This window comes from Chiloscyllium plagiosum, chromosome 24 (assembly GCF_004010195.1).
Source record: "Chiloscyllium plagiosum isolate BGI_BamShark_2017 chromosome 24, ASM401019v2, whole genome shotgun sequence".
In the NCBI taxonomy this organism is placed as follows: Eukaryota; Metazoa; Chordata; class Chondrichthyes; order Orectolobiformes; family Hemiscylliidae; genus Chiloscyllium; species Chiloscyllium plagiosum.
Genome location: NC_057733.1, coordinates 32,652,409 through 32,677,299, shown reverse-complemented (window position 1 = coordinate 32,677,299; position 24,891 = coordinate 32,652,409). Strand labels below are relative to the sequence as shown.

Genomic DNA, 24,891 nt, shown 5'->3' with positions numbered 1-24,891 from the left:
CTCCTTTAGGGCCTTGGATGGAGGTGAGGGAGGAGGTGTGAGTGCAGGTTTTGCAATTCCTGCGGTGGCAGGGGAAGGTGCCAGGATGGGAGGGTGGGTTGTAGGGGGGGCATGGACCTGACCAGGTAGTCACGGAGGGAACAGTCTTTGAGGAAGGTGGAAAGGAGTGGGGAGGGAAATATGTCCCTGGTGGTGGGGACTGTTTGGAGGTGGCGGAAATGTCGGCGGATAATTTGGTTTATGCGAAGGTTGGTAGGGTGGAAGGTGAGCACCAGGGAGGTTCTGTCCTTGTTACAGTTGGAGGGGTGGGGTCTGAGGGCGGAGGCCTTGCAGTTTAAAGGTGACAGCTGCCGAGAATGTGAATACACTGGTAGGATTCTTCCAAGAATCCTTAAATTGGAGAAAAGTCCCAGGAGATTCGAAATCTTGCAATCCCCAACCTTATTGAAAAAGGAAGACAAATAAACAGTAACAAAAGTCAGTCAAATGGGAGAGCAAATTTGATGGACTGAATGGCCTACTAGCGTCTTATGGCCTGAAGATCTTCTCAAGAGTAATAAATCCGAGCAATATCTGCATACCATAAGTGAATTTTAAAAACTAGTAAGTTATTTTAATTGCCATTAAATTGGCATTCTCAATCAGAAATGCGACAGACACAATTTGCCAATATGTGCAGATGGGCTGAAGGCACATTGCTGAACACTTGTTAAAGAAAGCAATACTGAAGCATTAAACTATGAGAAATAAGTGAGAATCATGTTATTTCCCAGTAGTAAAGATTTTGATGAATATAGACTCTCTAAATGTGTTGCTTTGCATTCATAGTACAGTAGCATGTTATTCATTTACCCATTTACAGAAAGATTGCCACACACAATTATTGTGTCTGTCCTCACATGACATGATAGAAACTGAACAAAATGTAAAGCTTTTCAATGTCTTTCTTTACCTGCACATGCATGAAATATTGGCTGTTGTAACATTTAGTCAAAGCAATATATATTAGAGAGTCATAGTCAGAGTTGTACAGAATGGAAACAGACCCTTCAGTCCAACTCATCCATGCCAACCAGATATCCCAACCTGATAAATTGATATCATAATCTATCCCATTTGCCAGTATTTGGCCCATATCCCTCTAAACCCTTCCTATTCACGTACCCATCAGATGCATTGTAATTATTATAATTGACCACTTCCTCCGGCAGCTCGTTCCATCGACACACCACCCTCTGCATGAAAAGGTTGCCACTCAAGTCCCTTTTAAATCGTTCCCCTTACCTTAAACCCTATGTCCTCTAGGTTTGGACTACCCCAGTCTGGGAAAAAGACTTTGGCTATTCCCCCTTTCCAAGTCCCCCATGATTTTATCAGGTCACCCCTCAGCCTCTGATGTTCCAGGGGGAATATCCCCAGTCTATTCAACCTCTTCTTAGAGCTTATGCCCTTGAATCCCGACAACATCCTTGTACCTCTTTTCTGAATCCTTTCAAGTTTAACAGCATCTTTCCTATAGCAGGGAGACCAGAATTGAACACAGTATTCTAAAAGTGCAAACTGAGAAAAAAAAGTGAACATTGCAATCTTTTCCTCCTTTGTTTTATGTCAATAGGCTTGAGTAATGTTAACATCTGCAGAGTATTATACATAATGACATTTAATTGCATTGAATGTTTTTCTGTGATCATTGAGATCTTCCCAACTATTTATTTGTCGCCTGTAACACATGACTTAAACTGTTACAGACACACAGAGGAAATAGAGCAGCCCAGCAGGCTTCACAGAACACACTAATGTATCACTCTCAGGAACCTCACCATGTACACCAACTAATACAGGATTTATACAAAAAAGTAATGGCTGTAGAGTTAGCAGAAAATTGTATTGGTGATGTGTAATATTACCAATATTTAAACAACCATCATGCAGTACACATTGCAACACTCCATGTCTCATTGTATTCATTGGTTTCAGTTTGTTGTCTGTGTTTTTCTAACCTTGTTTTAACTTTGTTTCAATAACCCTAGATTAACTCACTGCCACCAGCACAAGTTTATTACTGTGTTGTTCAGTTATGCCTGCTGCTGGTGCTTAAATGAAAGTAACTTGATTAATGTTTTTGTGTACTAATATTTACTGTTCATTGTAAACTATCTCTTCATGTTATCACACATCCTGTAGCTGTATATAATGTTCGGAACCTGAGTGACTCCACACTAGCACAATATGAACTGGACAGTAAGTCAACTTTCTTATTCTTTTCTCTATGTTTGTTTTTTAACCACATTTTCTCTGCACCTTTCCAGAAGGCAAAACCCCAAGCAGGTTTACAGTTCCATGAGTGTTTGCAATCTTCAGGCATCTCACACAATAAGTGTTCTTCAGTTCTGAGTTTAGAGGGACAGATGTCAGAGGGCTATGCTTCAATGTAGCCACATGAGCATATTGGATCATATTGATACACTGGAGCTGATACCTTTTTCTCTAACCATGTGAGATATCAGATTTATGCACCCATATTAACAGTTGTGGAGGTGAAAGCCATTGAGAGCAATAGTTACAACATCGGAAAGATGAAAGGCAACACAAAATATCAAGAAATAGAGATATGTACAAAGTGACCAGATTCAGTGGAGGCAGATTATTGAAAAGGCAAGATGCTAAACTTGATTTTAATTAAAATTTGGAATTAAAAACTAGTCTAATAGCAACCATGTGGTCATTGTCAGTTGTTGTGAAATCTCATGTTTTCAAATGTCCTTTAGGGAAGGAAGTAGCCTACATGCAATTCCTGACCCACAGCAACGTAACTCTTAACTATCCTCTGAAGTGGCCAAGAGAGCCACTCGGTTCAAAGATAACAAGGGATGGACAATAAATGCTGGCCCAGCCAGCAAAGCCTACGTCCCATGAATGAATATAAAACAAAATCCAGCCCTGCCACCACACGACACTACTCAGACATTAGGATGGTAAAACTCAGTCCAATATGGCATGAATACCCTGTGAGGGTCCTCAAATCAATATTGTTATATGTAAGCAGTCAGGATGCTAACAACAATTTATAAATATTGGTCCTTTGGACTAAAGTACACAAAATGATCAAAATCAACATCTTCCTGTCAATGCAAGGACTGGGAAATAAGTATATCATTTCAACACAAAATATTTTAATGGAGTAAAAGAAATCAATCAAGGTAGGTGCCAAAGACAAATGTAAAACCTTTTAAAGATGTAACATTAAATATAGAAACATGGAAAATGCAGAAAAATTAGTGCAAGCTATATAAGCCATCTCCAAAATGAACGAAACAGAAAATCAACACAAAGATAACAAAAAAAACAGATTCAATGAAACCTTGAGAGAAAAAGGACAGGATGAACTTTGGAAGGAACATAAGTAAATATTGAAATGTATTGCAGACAGGCCATTAGGGAGAGATAAAGCAGGAGATAAACACAGTAATAAACTACTTTTTAAACTTACGGTAGTACAGTACAGGAATGGTTTGTAAAGTTATTTTTTAAAAGATTAAAAAGGTATTAATAAATATTAAATATGAAGTAATTGTATTATCAGCGTTAATAATGTTTGTTAGTTATTGCACTATAATGTGTATCAAAGAATATTTCAAATTAAATAGAGAGAAGGTATTTGTTAAATAAAAGAAAGGTAGTTTTAAATTTATATCATCTGCTTCAAATGTGCCAAAGTGTTTTCGGAACATGCAGTTAATTACTTTTTGACATTACAGGCCACTGTGCTCTCACATGAATTTGGTACAACACAGTTGACAAATTGGGTTCACTATTTCCATAGAACAAACTTTTAAAACATGTATTGGTTGTAACGCAATTCTGGCCCTATTAGTTTAAATGGCGCTGCTATTACGCGATTTTCTTAAAATACGGGATTGCACAAGAGTGGAACAATCGCATTATAGCAAGACTGATAATACTTGGTTTGTTGGCAGTGTCGGAGCCAGTTTATCCACAGTAAGCTGCTACAAATAAGTTGTGCAAATGACTGGTTGATTTGCTTTTTCTCATGCTGTTGATAAAGGAAGCCATATTGGTCACTGTAAGGCAGAATTCTTTGTTCCTTTCGGAATAAAATCAGGAGATCTTTAACATTTTGTTCAAATCATAATAGCAGACATCTTGGTTTGTGATCTCATCAAAAAAATGAAACTGGAATTTCAACTTAGATTGTATATCCTTCTGACTTAATAATCAGATTGTGACCAGCTTAAAAAAAAGCCATTTGCTGATAAGTTTAAAATATCCCAAACACTTGGCACCAAATAATCTAAGATGCTAAAGGAGACTGAGGCAGTAATTTGTGCAGAATTGTTCTAAAGAAAGTAACATGGTAGTGTTATGGCTACTACAAGATTGAAAGACCACAGAAGTTACAGTGCTTTTATTTTGAGAAAGGAGGATAAATCTAACACAGATTACATCAATGATCTGATGTAAATAAAGTTATACTGAGGAATAGATTTGGGGACCATCATCAGCTTCATAATAATTGTGTAGACTTAGTAGAAAAGGCCTTGCTGAGACACCAAACCTTCTCAACTTCAACTTTACCATGATATTATTTATTTTGGTTTCTGAGGATTTTATTTTTGTTTTACAAACTCCCACAGGAAATAGCTGTCATTTGGCTTAAATCATGAAAATCCTTAATAGAAAAAGGGCCTAGGTAAGGCCTAGATCAGATTGCAAAAATGAAATGTAAAGTATTATGAGAGGCATAGGATTAGATTGATGAGGGTTTGGTAGAGGGCAGGTGAGATTTAAAGGAGGTGGGGGAGATAGGAGCTGAGTGAAGTCCCCTACAGTCAATGCAGAGATCTAGATTTAGAAACAAATGTCAGCCAATATCCATCACTTACATATTTAGTTCACAATGGATAGCTTTGAGCTAGGAAGATTGTGAAGTAGAATTTTTGATTAGAATAATGAAGCATTGAAAATGTACTTGACCTCTCATTTATGTCAGTTATGATGACTTTCTGTCTGAATCTGCATAGATCTGAGCAAGCATAGGCGATATGAAATCCGAATGAGCGTCTACAATGCAGTGGGGGAGGGACCTACCAGCCCACCTCAAGAAGTATTCGTAGGCGAAGCAGGTAAGCCCACTCGCATTAATGTGGGGGTGAGGGATGGGGGATGGGGGATGATGTGGAGGAAATTTTAGCACCAGAAAAGTTTATTTTAGAAACCCCGTAGTTAGTTCTGCATCGACCTCTGTGTGTATTTGGTTTTAAGTTTCATTTGGCTGAAATAGTTGCCAGAAAAATTGCACTGTTGCAATCTTTTGACTCCTAATAAATAGAGGTCACAATCTGTAAATCTCTCTGCAGATTTTCTAATTAGTGGCAAAACTTCCTTGCATAAAGACTAAATGCATTTGAAAGTACAGCACAGACTGACCGTTGACTAGATTTTACATACAACTACTCACTCTCAACTCCTTACTGGACATGAAATCAAAAAATGCTAGAGATCACAGCAGGTCAGGCAGCATCCATAGAGAGAAAGCAAGCTAACATTTTGAGTCTAGATGACTCTTCATCAGAACTAGAGTGAAGTGTGGAAGGGGCAACACTTATGCAATAGTGGGGGGCGGGGGACGGGGGTGTTGGTGGGGGAGTGTGTTGTATTGCCAGGAAGGATGTCAGTAGCCCACCAAGCTCATTTCCTCCAACCTTGACTCCATCTTCTCTCCACTCATTCAAACCCTGCCTACATATATATGTGGTTCCTCTGATGCCTCCACCATATTGACAATTTCCAGTTCCCTGGCCCTAACAGCCTCTTGTTCACCATGGATGTCCAATCCCTCCATTCCCCACTAGGATGGACTAAGAGCTCTCAGCTCCTTCCTCAACCAGAGGCAAGAACAATCTCCATCCACCATCACTCTCCTCTGCCTCGCTAAACTTGCTGTCTCACTGAAGAGTTTCTCCTTTAAATCATCTCACTTTTTCCAAGCCAAAGGAGTGGCTAGGGGCACCTGCATGGGTCCCACTCATACCTTTTTATGGGATAAGTGGAAGAATCCTTGTCCCAGTCCTACACTGGCTCTCTCGTACAACTCTTTTTTTCAGTACATCCATGACTGTAATGCTTCATGCTCCCACCTAGACTTTGAAAAATGTGTTCATTTTGCTTCCTATTTCTACCCCTCTGTTACTTTCACATCATCCATTTCCAACACTTCCCTCCTTTCCTTGACCTCCTCAGAGAATAAACTATCCACTGCCATCCACTACAAAGCCACCAACTCCCATAGGTACCTTTGCCACAGCTCATCACACCCCACATTCTACAAAGACTCTATCCCATTCTCCCAGTTCCTTCGCTTAAGTTGTATCTGTTCGGATGATGCCACCTTCCAAAATGGCGCTGCTGACATGGCTTGTTTCTTCCATAACCGTGGTTTCCCACCCACTGTGGTTGACAGAGCCCTCAACCACGTCCAGCCTATCATTCATGATTCCGCCCTTGCCCTGTCCCATCACTCACAACAGCGTGATTGGGTCTCCCTTGTTCTCACTTTTCACCCCACCATCCTCCGCATTCAAAGAATCATTCTCTGCCATTTCAAACAACTCCAACAGAACACCACTACCAAATACACCTTTTCCTCATTGTCCTGTCTGCATTTTGCAGGGATCATTCGCTCCAGGACACACTTGTCCATTCCTGCACCACCAACACCACCACCACCTCTTCCCATGGCACTTTCCCATGTAACTGCAGAAGGTGCACCACCTGCCCATTCATCTCCTCCCTGCTCACCATCCAAGAGCCTGAACAGCTTTTGCAGGTGAGACAGCATTTCACCTGTACCTCCTCCAATCTTGTGTATTGTATTCGCTGCACACAATGTGGCCACTCTACACTGGAGAAATCAAAAGCATACTGGGTACCACTTTGCAGAACACTTCTGGTCCATGATCAAGCATGACCCTGTAGCTGGTCATTTTAACACAGAGTCCTGCTCACATGCTGACTTGCCTGTCTTTGGCATGCTACAATGCTCCAGCAAGTCACAATACAAACTGAAGGAGCAACACCTCATCTTCAAACTAGACAGTTTACAACCTTCTGGGCTCAGTATTGAGTTCAACACCTTCAAACTGTGAACCCATTCTTTCCCTTTCTTTTAGCTTTGCTTTTACATTCTCTATCACCCTCTCTCCCCTTCCCCCCCACTCCAATGATATTGTCTGTTCTTTCCTGTCTGGCAATTAAACACACCATTGTTCTCACATTCCGATCACTTATTCTGAACTATCAACTTGCTTTCTCCCCCTATACTCGACTCAAACACCCCGCTCCACTATTGCATAAATTCTGCCCACTCCACACGTCACTTCAGCTCTGATGAAGAATCATCTAGACTCAGAACATTAGCTTGCTTTCTGTCCATGGATGCTTCCTGACCCACTGTGATCTCCAGCAGTTTTTTTGTTTCAGTTCAGATTCCAGCATCTGCAGAAATTTGCTCCTTAGTAGACATGTTTTTTAGGGGGGAGTGGATATTGTATTGTTCTAGGTGGTCAACCCACTGCCTTCCTGCACACCCCCTAACCTGCTTCCCATAACATAGCAGGTGGTCACTGCCAAAATTGGCAGCCTGCCCTCTGTTTTATTCATTTACTGCCAGTTGAGGTTGTTAACAAGCTAATTGGCACGGATTATACAAATTTTAAATACATTTGCTGTTGTATTTCATGAACAAATACTAGTCTTCAGCTAAGAGACGAAGCAGGTGACCAAGTCTATATGAAGTTCCCCTTGAAATTATCCTCTCCCCTATTCCCTCTCTCTTCGTGAAGAACCCTAGTTTAATTAAACATATTCCCCCAATAACTTTCCTGATGTTGAGAGCTCACAAGTTGCAAGAGCTAACCCATGGCTTAGCCAAGTGATTGATGACAAGAGCAAAGTACGTTTGCTTGTTTTAGTTGGTTTATTTTTTTTCTAACATAAGCAATTACGTGAACAAATGTTAAACAGAGGTTTAGATTCTTGTAGCATGTTTACTATGGCAAGTTGTACTCAGCTACCTCGCATTTTAAAGTCTATCCAAGCAGGTTAAAAAGATACTTGAAATTGGCAACGTGACTGAATATATACTGCAGAGGTAAGTTTCAATAGGGTTGTTGGAGGTGCAGAATAGGAACAAAATATCTGTCAGAGTTATGAAGAGCAAACCAAAATGAGCCGAAATAGTAGCACAAGAGGAAAAATGACTGAATGATTGATAATTTTGATGTTAAGGGATAAGTTGATTAGTTGGTCTTAATATAGGAGAAGACATGGAGACCAGAGTCTAAAATGAGTTGTTATTTAGTCTGTACTTATCTCAAGAGTCTAACAAAGAAACAATTAGAAATTTCAAGGCTACAAGTGACAAAAGCATGAATGAGGATCTCAGCAGTCGAGAATGTCTGATAGAGAATGAGTTATGTTTTGGACAGAAGGTGGCTGTTCCTGATAGACCAAATCTACATTTGGAAGATAAATTTTGGTTTAACAATGCGCACTGTCAGTTTGAACATGACTTTGCATCTAGGCACAGAATTGGTTACAATACAGAGTTTCTGATAGGTATTAAAATAGACAGCGTCAGCTTTATCAGTGTTGAGCTACAATTTTGGACAAATAATTAGTTACAGTCATGGGATCTAGGGTGGTGATGGAGAAGTAGAGCTAAGTATAATTAGGGCAGAAAAAATTGGTTCGCTTTTTCTAAGAGTGCAACAGATATCACGGACCATATAACCTCACTTATTGTCAGGTTCTGTGAGTCTAAGTCAAACTAAGGGGGAGAGGTAATATTAAAACTTAACGGTTTTGTCAAATGTAGAAAGTTGTGATATTTTAAATCGTGCCCATTCATACTTTACATGTATATGAGCACAGCATTTTTATTGTTGTACTTAATACTTCCACGATTTTTAAAATTTAGTTCCCACTGCGCCAGCTCAAAATGTGCAGGTGCAAAGCTCAACAGCAACACAGCTGGACCTGACCTGGGAGCCTCCTCCACCTGAAGCACAGAATGGGGACATACAAGGATATAAGGTATAGTCAATGTGTGCAATACCTTGAAAAGAGAAAGAAGTTCAAATAATTGCATATGGACAAGAGTACACATGGAGCCTTGTGTACTTGGTCTGCTACTAAGCTTTGTGTGGAAGCTAAATGGTCCGTGCAAAGAGGCTTGTAAAGGATACTGAAAAATACATTTCATTACCATAACACAGGATAGATGTACAAACTGAATAACCTGTTAGTTTACATGCAGAGCTGCAAAGAAACATTGAATTTGCATCGAACTTATTACATCTTAAAAGTGTTGCCAAGAATTTTATGGTCAATGGATTATTTTTGAATAGATAGATTATTGTAGTATAATGAGAATGGATATGATCATGAAATGCCGATGAGCTAAAACAGTGACATCAGCAGTCACCTTCAACAGACTATTTAAAAAAAAGATGAGATCATAGAATCCCTACAGTGTGGAAGCAGGCCATTTGGCTCATTGAGTCCACACTGACCCTTTGAAGAGCATCCCACCCAGACCCAACACTGTCCGTCTTATCCTGCATTCCCCATGGCTAATCCACCTAGCCTGCAAACCCTGGACACGACAGGATAATGTTAGCATGGCTAATCCGTCTTGCCTGCAAACCCTGGACACGACAGGATAATGTTAGCATGGCTAATCCGTTTTGCCTGCAAACCTTGGACACTGCAGAGTAATGTTAGCATGGCTAATCCACCTAGCCTGCAAACCCTGGACACGACAGGATAATGTTAGCATGGCTAATCCGTTTTGCCTGCAAACCTTGGACACTGCAGAGTAATGTTAGCATGGCTAATCCACCTAACGTGCGCATGTTTGGACTGTGAGAGGAAACCCACGTAGACAGAGGGAGACTCCACAAACTGTGCAAATTCCACCAAGCCAGTGACCCAAGGCTAGAATCAAACCCAGGTCCCTGGCACTGAAGCAGCAGTGCTGACCACTAAGCCACCATGCTGATCCAAGTCTGTACAAGTGAGCAGTGTACTTAGAGGCAACAATACTATATACAGTAGTCAAATAAAAGAGTTTGCAGAATTGCCTAGAGCCAGGCAGCAGTCACTCATAGACAAGGGAAAACCATTACTGGTCGCATATTTCCAAGAAGAAACAAGAATGGCTACCTCTCTAATGTCCAGAATGTGACCCCCAGCCACAATCTTCCAGGAAACATCAACCAATTATTGCTCCGGATGCTCTGCAAAGCTGAACAGTGTATCATATGACATAGTCTGGATTTACTCATTTGTTTTATGCTTTGTTCCTGGGATGTGAGCACCGCTGGTAAGGCCACCATTTGTTTCCCATTCTTAATTATCCTTGATATGGTGGTCGCTGAATTATCTTGTTAAATGTCTGCAGTCCGGTGCTGTTGACCCATAATGCTGTTAAGAAGGTAAATCTGCCACACAATTTTCACAGATGAATACAAACCTGTTCTACACCGATTCTCATGCCATGACCTACTAAATTGTGAAAGTGCACTGATATTTTTCTCTCCTTAATCTAAGAACAGTGAGGAAAATTGTAGTGCATCTGTTATTAACCCTACTAAGATATAACAAATTCAGTACAAGTTGGTTATTTATTCATATTTTGGTTTTACAAGCTGTCCCTCAGTGACATTATCCAAAAGCACAATATTGTTTTTACATGTATGCTGACACCCAACTCTGCCTCACTGATTTATGTTGCCATGAAGCTCGTGGCCCTGGCCTCTACTCTGCACATTGTAGAGATGGGGCTGTCCTTGTCCTAGCTGTTAGCTTGTGGTCTATCTGTGAGTCTTTGCTTTCTGACTTGGCAAACTCTTCTCTGTACACAGTTTTATATATTACTGTACCCTGTACGTAAATCTCACACTTCAGCAGATTATCCCTTCCTTTCTTCACATTTTCTTTCACTTGATTGCTGAAGTCTTTGTTACCTCATGATGTAAAGAAGCATCTCATTTCACACCTGTTCCTTTAATACTACACTCACCAGCACCATGCTTGACTCCTCCACTGTTACCAATCAGGCTGCTTATCCGACATCTAGTACTGGATGAGCAGAAGTGTTTTCAAGTTATTTAGTGGGAAGACTGAAACTATGTTTATGATTGCCACTTCAAACTCCACTCCCTGACTACCAACTTCACCCCTCTTTGTGGTGTCACATTTGACTCCAGATAAACTTCTGACCTCACATTCATGTCATCATTAGAACCATCTATTCCATTTCTGTAACATCACTTGCTCCTCTCTCCTGCCCATCTACTGCTAATCTATCATCCAGTGTTCACTGACCTGGGTTGACTCCAGGCAAGCAATAATTTGTTTTATAATTTTATAATTCTCCTCCTTGTTTTCAAATCCCTCCATGACCTGGCTTTGTTTCTGGAATATCCGCATTCCTCCAATTCTGACCTTTATTTCCAGCGTGTCTTCAATTGCCTAGGCCCAAATCACTCTACTTCCTTCCTTTAAACACTTATTAAAACTTGTCTCTTTCAACAGCTTTTGGTCATCTGACCTAATATCTCCTCTTTCTAGCTTGGTGTTATATTTTGGTTTTTTTTAATTCTCCTGGAGGTGTCTTAGAATGGTTTGTTCTGTTAAAGGTGCTTTATAAATTTTGAACTTGGTGTCATTAAATCTGGTACCTCAGAGGCTTTGATGGTTCAACTATAACTGAGTGAATCACCAATAGCCTCAGCCTAGACATTAGGTATATATAAAATATTTAGGCAAAGTTATTAAGAGTTTTGGAACTGAACATTAAAAAATCAGAAAACTTGTAATTTCTTCTCTTTTTTTCAAAAATAGCATAACATAATCTTTATCTTAAATAACAACCACAGTCCTTCATAGTTACTGGAGAAGGAATGCACAAGTGGTTAATTGTCGAATCAATCCAGGATTGTAAAGATAGCTCGTGAGATGGTTGAAGACACTGGTTCTTTTACAAGTATAGAAGGGTCATGACCAGGACTGATTGAATTATGTAAGGATGATGTGTTCATGAAAGTGCTATATTGATGTGTTTTCCTTTGGTTTATTACAATGTGTTTGCAGCATTCTGTTTAACAGATTACATTCAGATTCCTTGACCTGAATTTTCATGTATGTGAGAGGGACATAATCACTGATTCTGATCCTTTGGTTCATTCTTTTAGGTTGAATGACCTCCCCCATGCTTAAAGTTTGTGGGATCTCAAGTATGCCGTGTCCTTTTAATTAGAACAAACATATGAAAAACATAGATAGAATGGTATATGAATATGAGAACAGATGTCCTAGAACTGTTCAAGATATGCCAGAAAATATATGCTTTGACAAGATGCAAAGTCCAACTATACCATTCTGCTGCTGAGGTTCATTTGGTATTTCCTTTGAAGCTACCAGCTATGATTACTCTGCTTTTCACTGATCAATTAATAGGCAGAATGACTAACTTTTTCTTATAAGTTGTTCTTACTTTGAGTGTGACATATGAATTTGTGTGTGACAGTCAATACTTGATGTGTAACAGATACATTTCTATTATCAATCTAAAATATAAAAATTGGAATCACTATGAAATTAAATAAATGTGTACATATAATTATCCCACTTCTCCCTCAGCCCAACTACTGCTGAAATTCTCATTCATGTCTTTGTTAATTTATTTCTTGACAGAGTTCAAATATGTGTCCATTAAGTCACTGCAAATCAATTTTGTACATCCTTTTCTTGAGATTTAACAAACACCAAAACAATTGCATTTCTGTACTGAGTGTTGAGCTTTATCCATTTATGGTACATTATAAATTGAGAAGTTTCATTCCGAAATTGCATCATGTGATATGTGAATTGGGAATGTACTAGCTTTAATCTTTCCCCATTGTCAACAATGGACCATGCAACTTTATACCCAACTTTGAAAGTAGTATAATATTTTAAAGTCCTTAATTCAAAATGCCTGTCAATAATTTGAGGTAATTTTATCTAATGCATCTGGCTCATCAACAATCATCTGGAAAAACATTCTTCCTTCTTCACAATTAATTATTCCTTGTTTGTCTTCAATATGTCAGCTAGAAGTCTAATCCGTGTATTCATAATCCTTTGTGGAAAAAAGCCTGATATTGAAGAATATCTTTCATCAAAGGGATGCTGCTTTATCCTATTGAAATGTTACATTTGAGAGACAAGACCATGAAGCATTTTTCCCAGAATTTACTTTTAACGTAGCATTTACTACCTTATAGACAGCTGTCAGCCTCTTCCTTGATCACTTCCTTTCAAGATTGAGAAATACAAGATGCTCAAATCTTTCTTCATAAGACATCCAGCACAAGAGGTCATCTTTGTGGCTCTTTTCTGCATCACCTAAAAGGGTTGGATGTCTGTCTTGAGACTTGGACACAATATTTTAGGTGCTCTCATTGCATCTTCTGCAACATACCTTGTTAATTTGGCTAACTAGCTTATTATCCAATTTTCAACCAGAGTTAACTGAGATGTTGAGTGCTAAATTTTTTGTAAACCTGATCTTCCTAACTTCTGACCTCAGCATTGTCATGATTATTTTGACTTCTATGATATTGAGAATTCCTGACCCCAGCTTCATGTAGATTTATCTTGGAGGTTGTCACCCTCTGTATAAGAGATATATATTGCAGCTATATATATATCCAGTAGCACTAGATCAAGATAAAACTCAGTGAGATCATGATTTTATTATTAATTAGCTAATATCAATTTGGCAATATTCATTATTCATATGCTCAATTGTTGTGATCAACTGAGGTGACAGGAAGAAACTGACGTCACTGATTAATTCCATCAAATTTTATTTTCTACAGTCACAATCTTCTGGATTGCGGATTTTGAAAAAAATGTTTTTAGTTAACTCACTCTATGAGAAATCATTACAGTTGGTCATTTTAATTGTACTTGCCTACTTTTAAAAAAGGCAAGAAAACGGGAGTCCAAGTTGCAAGGCGAGTCATCTTCTGAAGTTTCTTTCCTGTTGCAGATATGTTACATGAAGAGTTATGTTTAAATATGTTTTTTCACATGAGTAGTTTTGGATAAAGTTGTGAGGCACAAGTTTTTCAAAGTGTTCAAAGATATGGCTTTCCTTTTAGATTTACTATTGGGAATTCCAGCGACAAAATGAGACAGAAAAACTGAAGACCCTTTTCCTCCCTGAAACCAATGTGAAGCTGAAGAATCTAACAGGATACACTACCTACCTGATCAGTGTGAGTGCATTTAATGCTGCTGGCGATGGTCCTCGAAGTATACCTATCAGGAGCCGGACACAACAGGCAGGTGAGAGTAACAAAATAATTCATAATAATACAGCTATTGGATAAGCCAGTTATAAACAGACAAAATAGTTTAATTTTGAATAGCTAACTTTTCTACAAGCCTTCTCTTCAGGTCACCATTCTGTGTATGGTGGTAATTGATGCTGGCCTCAGATTGCTACAGTGTCATGCTTCCAATTTTAGGAAGTTCTTCAGGGTTTACATTTGGAAGAGTGAGTGAATAGGTGTGATGGGTGAGGTAGCTAGGGTGACAAATGGGTGAAGAGGCGGATGGTGGGGAGGCAAGGGGGTGGGTGATGCAAAAGGTGATACTCTGATGCGAAGATGTAGATGGGTGATAGTGGGGGGAGATATAAGGTATTTCCGATATCAGGGATTGGTCAAGAGTTCATCAGAGTATCAGTTATTAGGATGACAGTTCTGGAGCTACCTAGAAGTTAGTTTACTGCTGTCTACCATTTCCTGACTAACTATTCAGATAAATACATTGGAATTATCCAAAGTCTCTGATTCTAACTGAAATTTGGAGACATTTGCAGAGGGTCCCAGGGAGCAGAATAAATGCTCATTGGAAGTTTAACTGCCTATTAGGAATTCCCAGACAATTCCCACAGAGGTCAGCAGGTGAGGACTTCCATAGAGCCCTGATATACGTCAGTGGTCGTATCTCTGACAATATGAAAACTTGAAAATTTGGGCCTTTGTTTCCCCTCACAGTAGAAGCCTGACCAGCTGAGAATTTTCAGCATTTGTTTTTATTTCACATTTCTAGCATGTCCAACATTTTTGTGGTACAGTTTCTAGAAATTTCGGCAACAAAGAAACCTCAGTAAAGCACATTTGTAAACATGTGCAGGACTACTCTAAGTACATTAATTAGAGTAGAAAGTTGGAATTGTAATTAACCTAGTTAAATACCACATTTAAACATACTATTTAAGTATTTTAATATTGATCATCAAATCATGTGTCTCTTTAAAGCAATATTCCCCATTAGCTATATCCTTTCTAATACTGCTCTCTGAAATGACTTGCAACTTGTACTTAATTTACTGATAGAAATGGTGTGAAATCATAGATATCCTGTTTAGATTTTGTCCTTCAGCTTGTTTGCATTGAAGCACAGTGTATGAATTTTATGGATATCATTCCCTGAAAATAAGATATACTTGAAAACTGTGATTGTTCTCCTTGTGTTGAGCAGAGTGTTTCATACCAAGAAGACCTGGAATGAAATTGCTGGCATGCCTTACATTAACTGACCTCTGCTAATTGAAGGAGAGTAAATATTAGCTGTCCTGTTGCTGCTCAATAATCCTTAATACTAAATCTGCATTTATGGCTGCCAAGTGAAGGTTTGATTAGGCTTGGCTGCTATAACCCCATCTTAGACGTCCAGTTCACCAGCACTTGCCCAGGATAAGACATGAAACAAGGACACCCATGTGACTCATTGAAAAGCTGCCAGCACCTGTAGAATGGTTCCCAAGTTGGCACTTTCTAAAGGACTAGAAGTATAACTATAAATGATTCTGAGTCAATGTATTTAAATTTCAAAATTTGTTTTGCTTATAAACAGGGACTCAGCTGCAAAAGTATTTGCAAAAATACTAACAATGGAAATCTGTAAGCAACTTTAGTTTCAAATTATACAGAATTTAATAATTTAAAAGTGCACACATGTTTTAAAAGAAGTGATAACTGTTGGAATCTGAAATAAGCATCAGATTTAATCTCGATACTGTTTAGTTTGAATTCCAGGAATGAGTGACATTTTCATGAAAACCCGATTTGTATTCAAGGTAAATGAGCTAGACTTAGCTGTGTACATTCAGGAGCTAGCTTGTGATTCTAGATTCTTGGGATGTGAACCAAAATAGTTTTAATTCATGATCAGTGCTAAGATAGAATTTAAAGTTACATCACTGATGAGCAATGGAATAATATGTCATCTGGCAGGGTACTAAAGTAATGCCTGAGTGGGGAGATAGTAGCATCATGGTAATGTTACTGGGGAGGTGACAGCACACCTGATATTATTTTTAATTCAATTATTAAACTTGAAATTTAAAGTTAATCTTAATCAAAAGCTACCACCGATTATTGTAAAATCTGGTTCAACTAATGCCCTTTGGAGTGGGATATCTGGAGTCTGGCCTGTATATGACTTCAGATCCACAGCAATGTGGTTGACTCTGAATAGCCCTCGAAAATAACCTTGCAGTCCATTCTGTTCAAAGGTATTTACATATGGCAACAATGCTACTCATATCCCATGAAAGAATAATCTTATAAAATGTTGCTTCAGAGAGTTAGAGTCATTTTACAAACCTTTCTACCCAAACAGCAGCCACCTCAAATAATTGACAAGGAAATGCACAACTTTTACAAGCATGTTTTTCATAGCCACATCACTGCAGTACTGATGGAGTCCTGCATTGTCAAAGATTCTGTCTTTGAAACAAGAATTTAAATTGAGGTCCCACCTTCCCTCTTTGGTGGATGTAAAGGTCCAATGTCACTATTGAGAGAAAAACAGGAAGTTTGCCTTGCTCTATGAGCAATATTTATTTCCCAACAAAGCTTATTAAATACAGATCATCCAGCGATTATCACTTGCTGCTTGTGGGAACTTGCTGAATATAATTGGCTGCAGGCTTTTCTGCATTACTGCAATGACTACACTTCTAAACTATTTTGTTGGTTGAAAAGTGCTTTAGGATATTGAGACACTGAAAAATGCCAGATGCATGCAAGTCTTTTTCCACTTCTATTTTGAAACAAATCTTCCAGAATTAAAAGATGAGGAAAACAATGCACAGATTAAATACTGTACTGTAGCTCTGGAACATTTGAAAAAACATATCATTTGATTCCCCCATCTCCAACAGCTCAATTTAGTTGATGATTTCACTATCTTTATTGGTTGAAGATGTATGAAAAGTGGAATAGAACATAGAAAAGTACAGCACAGAACAGGCCCTTTGGCCCACGACGTTGTGCCGAGGTTTAATCCTAATGTAAAATATATTAACAACCTACGCACCCCTCAACTCACTGCTATCCATGTGCATGTCCAGCAGTCGCTTAAATGTCCCCAATGACTCTGCTTCCACCACCACTGCTGGTAACACATTCCATGCGTTCACAACTCTCTGTGTAAAAAACCTACCTCTGACATCTCCTTTATACCTTCCTCCTAACATCTTCAAACTATGACTTCTCGTACCAGTCAATCCTGCCCTGAGGAAAAGTATCCAGCTATTGACTCTATCTATTCCTCTCATTATTTTGTACATCTCAATCAGGTCTCCTCTCTTCCTCCTTCTCTCCAGAGAGTAAAGTTCGAACCTATTCAACCTCTCTTCATAAGGCAAGCCCTCCAGTCCAGGCAGCATCCTGGTAAACCTTCTTTGCACCCTCTCCAAAGCCTCTGTATATTTCCTATAGTGGGGCGACCAGAACTGGACACAATATTCCAAGTGTGGCCTCACCAGGGACTTGTAGAGCTGCAGCAAAACCTCACGGCTCTTAAACTCTATCCCCCTGTTAATGAAAGCCAAAACACCATATGCTTTCTCAACCTCCTCATCCAAGTCATTTATAAAAACTACAAAGAGCAGATACCCAAGTACAGAGCCCTGCGGGACCCCACTCAACACTGTCCTCCAGGCAGAATACTTTCCATCTACAATCACTCTCTGCCTTCTGTCAGCCAGTCAATTCTGAATCCAGACACTGGATTAGTGGTGCTGGAAGAGCTCAGCAGTTCAGGCAGCATCCGAGGAGCAGTAAAATCGATGTTTCGGGCAAAAGCCCTCTAGACAGCCAAATCTCCCTGTATCCCATACTTCCTTACTTTATGAATTAGCCTACCATGGGGAACCCTATCAGATGCCTTGCTGAAGTTCATATACACCACATCCACTGCTCGATCGTCATTGACCTGACTTGACACTTCCTCAAAGGACTCAATAAAACTTGTGAGGCATGACCTGCCCCTCACAAAGCCATGCTGACTGCCTTTAATCACATTATCCTATCCCTCAGAAATTTTTCCAAAACTTTGCTGACCACAGATATAAGACTGACTGGTCTGTAACTGCCAGGGATTTCCCTACTACCCATCTTGAAACGAGGAACAACATTCACCTCCTTCCCGTCCTCCAGTACGACTCCTGTGGAGAGTGAGACGGCAAATATCCTCGCCAGCGGCTTAGCAACCTCCTTTCTCATTTCCCGGAGCAGCCTAGGATAAATCTGGTCTGGCCCTGGGGACTTGTCAATCTTAATATTTTCCAAAATTTCTAGCACATCAACTTCATCAATCTTGATCTGGTCAAGACTGTATCCCAGCTCATGTAAGTTTTCATTTATAACAAGTTCCCTTTCCTTGGTGAAAACCAAAGCAAAAAACTCATTTATGGCTTCCCCTATCTGCTCAGACTCCACGCACAAGTTCCCTCCGCTATCCCTGATCGGCCCTACCTTCCCCCTGATCATTTTCTTATTCCTCACGTATGAGTAAAATGCCTTTGGGTTCTCCCGAATACTTCTGGCCAAGCCTTTTTCATGCCTCCTCTTGGATCTTCTCAGTCCATTTCTGAGCTCCTTTCCAGCAAGCCTATAATCCTCTAAAGCTGTGCTAGATTCTTGCTTCCTCCACCTTACATAAGCTGCCTCCTTCCTTTTGACGAGAAGTTCCTCTGTTCTCGTCATCCAAGGTTCCTTAATCTTACCTCTTCTTACTTGCCTCAGAGGAACAGATTTGTGCATCACTCGCAACAACTGCTCCTTAAATAGTCTCTACACGTCTGCTGTGCCCTTTCTGTGGAACAATTGCTCCCAGTCTATACTTCCCAACTCCTGTCTGATAGCGTCATAATTTTCTTTTCCCCAATTGAATATCTTCCCTCAGTAATTGCTCCTTTCACTTTCCAAGGCTATGCTAAATGTGAGACAGTTGTGATCACTGTCACCAAAGTGCTCTCCCACGGCAAGATCTGACACCTGTCCTGGCTCTTTGCCAAGCACCAAATCCAATATGGCCTCTCCCCTCGTCGGTCTGCCGACATACTGAGTAAGGAAACCCTCCTGAACACACCTGACAAAAACGGCTCCATCCAAACCATCTACACTTAGGAGGTTCCAGTCGATATTGGGAAAGTTGAAATCACCATAAGAACAACACTGCTTTTTTTGCATTTTTCCAGAATCTACCGGCCTATGAGATCCTCGATCTCTCAACTGCTATTAGGTGGTCTATAGAAAACCTCCAATGCGTTGGCTGTTCCCTTGCTGCTCCTAACTTCCACCCATACTGACTCAGTCGACAAACCTTCCTCAACAACCTTCGTTTCTGTAGCTGTGATGCACTCTCTGATTAGCAATGCTACATTCCCTCCTCTTTTTCCACCCTCCCTGTTCTTTTTAAATGTTCTAAACCCTGGAACATCAAGCAACTATTCCTTCCCCAGTGAAACCCACGTCTCCGTTATGGCCACAACATCGTAGTCCCAAGTACTGATCTATGCTCTAAGTTCGTCACTCTTATTTCGCACACTCCTTGCACTAAAGCAGACACACTAATCGATCCCTTTGTTTCACTGCGTGAGAAGCCTTCCTTTTAGATTCAATATATCCTGTCACTGGCACGTCTGCAACTGACCCCCTCTCATACATGTGGCTCTCATTCCTAACCCCCCCTGCTAAATTAGTTTAAACTCTCCCGAATCACACGAGCAAATCTCCCAGCCAGGACATTTATGCCGCTCCAGTTCAGATGCAACCCGTCCTTCATGTACAGGTCCCACCTTCCCCAGAAGGTATCCCAATGGTCTAGGTATCTGAAGCCCTCCCTCCTGCACCAGCCTCGCAGCCACGTGTTAAGCTGCATTTGCTGACTGTTCCTCATTTCACTATCTTGTGGCACCGGTAGCAAACCTGAAATTTGTCTGTAGTCACTTTTCAGATCCTCAATCCCTTTCCTGGCTACATCATTGGTGCTAATATGTACCACAATTTCTGGCTGCTCCCCCTCCCCCTTCAGAATCTTGTAAACCCGATCGGCGATATCCCGGACCCTGGCACCAGGGGACTGTTCCTCGTTTCACTATCTTATGGCACCGGTAGCAAACCTGAAATTTGTCTGTAGTCACTTTTCAGATCCTCAATCCCTTTCGTGGCTACATCATTGGTGCTAATATGTACCACGATTTCTGGCTGCTCCCCCTTCAGAATCTTGTAAACCCGATCGGCGATATCCCGGACCCTGGCACCAGGGAGGCAGCATACCTTCTGGAATCCCATTCCTGATCACAAAATCTCCTGTCAATCCGTCTAACTATTGAGTCCCCTAACACTAGCGCTTTTCTATTTTCCCCCCTTCCCTTCTGAGCCACAGTGTCAGGCTCAGTGCCAGAGACCTGACAACTGTGGCTTACCCCTGGTAGGCCGTCCCCACCAGCAATATCCAAAATAGTATACTTATTGCTGAGGGGAACGGCCACAGGGGATCCCTGCTCTGACCGTCGGTTCCCTTTCTTCCCTCTGACCGTAACCCAGCTATCCTTATCCTCTGTCTGGGGAGTGACCACCTCTCTGTACATTCTCTCACTTTCCCCCTCAGCCTCCCGGATGATCCGTAGTTCATCCAGCTACAGCTCCAGTTTCCTAACTCGGTTTTCGAGGAGCTGGAGTTGGGTGCACTTCCCACAGATGTAGTCGGCAAAGACATGTGAAGTGTCTCTCACCTGCCACATTCTGCAGGAGGAACATGCAACTGCCCTAACATCCATAACCCGTTATTCTGATAGCCCGCACAGGACTAAACAAAGGAAGAGAAGGAAAAACAAAGAAACCTGAAAACTTACCTAGAACTGAAAGCAGTAATCAAATCTGCTGGTCCTCAGGAGTTTCTCATTTTTGGAAAGATTCATAGTGTGTCTCTCTCATCATAATGTGATGTTTCAAACATGAAACACTTTTGTCCTTTGTGACCTTTATTTTCTTACCATGGGTCAGCCCCCTGCTGGCATCACAGTCTTGAAAAGTTACCCATCTGTTAGCAACAGAATGCAGAAAGCAAAGTTGGCCATACACTGACTTTGAGGTAATACTAACCTTCTTACTAAACAAGAAGGTGCAGAAATCAGGGGTGAAATGCAATCATCAAATATGTTGTCAAATTTGCTGCTGCTATTCACAATCTGAAACCACTTTGAAGTAATCCAGGTTACAGGGGAAGTAATGGTGACTATGTAATGATATATATAGCTGCCAGCATTCAATTGCTTGGAAGGACAGTGAGATCATTTCTGAATATTGAAGTCCTGATGTTACCATTCTCTTTATAAATGAACCTCTAGACCAGTAAAGCTTGAATTATCACTGCAGGTTTATCAGAATATTTTCCAGTTAATCAAGTAAATCTTTCAAATCCTTCTAATTGTCATATCCTGAAATCATATTCTAAACTCAGCAGAGGTGATTGGTGCATCTTGGTGCAAGGTGCCACCTTGTTTATACTATGATGAGGCTAAGTGACTTCAGGTACACTGTGCTGGCTCTCCCATTACTCAGCTTTTTCTTATTACCGGTCTTATCCGGCATCCTACATGAGCCTACATGAAGCAAGGACGTAGCAACACATATATGCATGATCAAATCTTTAGGCAGAAAATAATGAGATTGATTTGCATATGACAAATGATCTGTTGGTCATTCGATGGTAGCAATTGAGCAGCTTCAGCCATTTTCAGGGTGAGTTCCAATAGCATTCTGTCACTCATTCTTTCTCATACTTTGGGAACACCTGTTTCAAAGCCTGTGTCAAGATGGTAGAGCCCACTTGTCTGTGAAAATGGAGCTTAAGTACTGCACCAATCCGTTGTTCACCAGTGGATACATTTGTATATTTTTCGTTGTTCATTGGCCTCGATTGACCGAATAAATGTGCTAGTCTCTGTCTTATCCTGGGTCTATATTAGGTTATAGCTAGCAATATCTAATTCTTAACATCTTTGATTCCCCAGTTCACACATTACAAGACCATCAAGGAATACCCAAACTACTTCAAGACTCTGTGTAACCACTTTCTAGCTTATTTCCAAGGATTTTGTATTGTGATATTGCAGAAGTCTCCCTGATATTACAATAAAATTTCTGCTCTGCCTTTTATTATTACCTTATTTCGAGTGAATATTATCATGTATTTCCCAATTTTGAAAATATAGATACTACATAAAGTGGAACTAAACAAGAATTCCTATCAAGCTCAAACCAATAAAAGCAACATGGTGTGGCATGGTGGCTCAGTGGTTAGCGCTGCTACCTCACAGTGCTAGGGACCGGGTTCGAATCCAGCCTCAGGCCACTGATTGTCACGTTTTCCCTGTGTCTGCATGGGTTTCCTCTGGGTGCTCCAGTTTCCTCGCACAATCTAAAGATGTGCAGATTAGGGTGAGTTGGCTGTGCTGAATTGCTCGTAGTGTTTAGGCATGTGTAGGTTAGGTGCATTAGTCAGGGGAATGGATCTGGGTGGGCTACCCTTCGGAGTGTAGGTGTGGACTTGTTGGGCCAAATAGCCTGTTTCTACTCTGTAAGAATTCTAAAACAAACATAATGAATTCTGGCCAAGTGCATACCCAACTTTTGTACATCAATATCTTATATTAAAAAAGACTACATGAAATCTCAAAAAATAATGAAAACACTCAGGAGTTATTTTAATGCTGCAAAAATTTGAAGTCAACAGCCTTCACAGAATCTCTGTCACAGTTATTGAGGATTCTTCTTGGGAAGATAAGAAAGTCAAATATTCTGATCAACATCTAACATCAGCCTTAAATCAGTCATAGCTATTTGTTTACCATCTTGTGTTGAACTCCCAAGTTACATCAGTTTCAGACATGGCAATTAGCTTGTGGAATGAATGTTGCACTTTGACCATTTTATTGTGTACTTCCTCACACAAGCTGTTGATTCTTAGAGTCTGAACTCTCTTCAGTGTAGGTAGCATTGAAAAACATTTCTGCCAAACCAGTATAGTCACAGGTTCCCATCATGTTGAATGTATGAAACAAATTTCTTATGCCAATATAGCTAATCACAAGGGGAAATAATGGTGAAGTGGTAACATTGCTGGACTAGTCATCGAGAATTTCAGACTAATGTTCTTGGGACACTCATGGGTTTGAATCCCATAATGGTAGATGTTGAAATTTAAATTCTATAACAATCTGAGATTATAGAATGTTACATCTGACTCCTCCAAGATCCTAAGTTATTCCTCCAACAAACCATTAAATTAGGTGGTGCTGAAGGCACTGCTCAGTACTAACGCTTTCTGATTCTTACACCCTTATAAAACGAAGATCATCATCCATCTTAAATTTAAACTCCACCTTATTGATAATGCCAGGAATCCCTTCATGACTACTAAGTTTAATCGGGAGGTTGTTTTCTTACTGGAAACAAATCTGTAGTTTGTAAAGCTGTTACTGGTGCAGCTGGGAGTCCCTGAATGTCAAACTCTACCGAATAAGTGAATAATATTCAACACATGATTGTTTTCATAACCCATGAAATGCCCGCTTCTTCATTGGAAAGAAAACAGAAACCACTTTGACATCCAATAACTAAACAAAAACCAGGGATCACTCCTAGGATTTTTCTGGGCTACATGGTCAAAATAAGCTGTCACAGCAGCCAGTTTCTTAAATTACAAATCCCTAATATGAAAAATTATAGCTGACATCACTGTCTTTTTAAGGCTACTTACAAAAGCCATAGAACAGAACTACTATTAACTGTCTTTTTATGGACTCCCTATTAGCAAGTAAATAAAAATAAGTTTTATCAAAAACTATGGCACAGCAGGGAAGCTGACATAAAAGGCCTTTATGCAGAAAAATTGATAGTGCAGTTTTAGCAATCATAGTTTTTACATGGATGTAGCTTGTTTCTTCTATCCTTCAAATATTCTCATAAACAATCCTCATTGTGCACATATTGCCAAACCCAGAAAGAAGAAGGATACAAAAACACATAATGCCAGAGAATGTGAAATTGGTTTCTACAAACAAATGACAATTACTTTTTGCAATGGTCTTCATCATTGTTATAATTACCTGGAGAACTGATGGATGGACGTCAAGTCTTGCCTTATTAAGAAAGAAGAAATGCAGGTGTCCACCCACCCTGGCTGCTTCAAAACAGTAGCTATTTCCTGTTAAATAATCATTAAATTGATTAATTGGCTACAAAGTGACATTGGAAGCTTGAATTATTTCTAATGTCAACGCATCACTATATTTCCAACATTATTAAATATGTTTTGATTACAAAAAGCTCCTAGCCTGGAAATAATCTGCATTTTATTAGATAAAATGACTGAAATTGCACATTGGAGACAGAGCATGAGTTATATGGTTTAGGTACTGCTGATCCTTTAAAGATAAAAATGTTTTCA

The 24,891-nt window shown here is 39.9% G+C and overlaps 1 protein-coding gene across 3 annotated transcripts in view; it reads left to right on the top strand.

Annotated features, from left to right (window-relative positions):
* sdk2b (sidekick cell adhesion molecule 2b) overlaps window positions 1-24,891 on the top strand; it is a 949,565-nt gene that overhangs the window by 781,114 nt on the left and 143,560 nt on the right. For 2 of the 3 annotated variants that reach the window (XM_043714746.1, XM_043714748.1), the window contains 4 exons: window positions 2,185-2,241; window positions 5,043-5,144; window positions 8,999-9,114; window positions 14,235-14,421. In XM_043714746.1, coding sequence (XP_043570681.1) covers window positions 2,185-2,241; window positions 5,043-5,144; window positions 8,999-9,114; window positions 14,235-14,421 — 462 coding nt within the window. The remainder of the gene's footprint in view (window positions 1-2,184; window positions 2,242-5,042; window positions 5,145-8,998; window positions 9,115-14,234; window positions 14,422-24,891) is intronic. The other variant, XM_043714747.1, reaches the window with a different exon arrangement.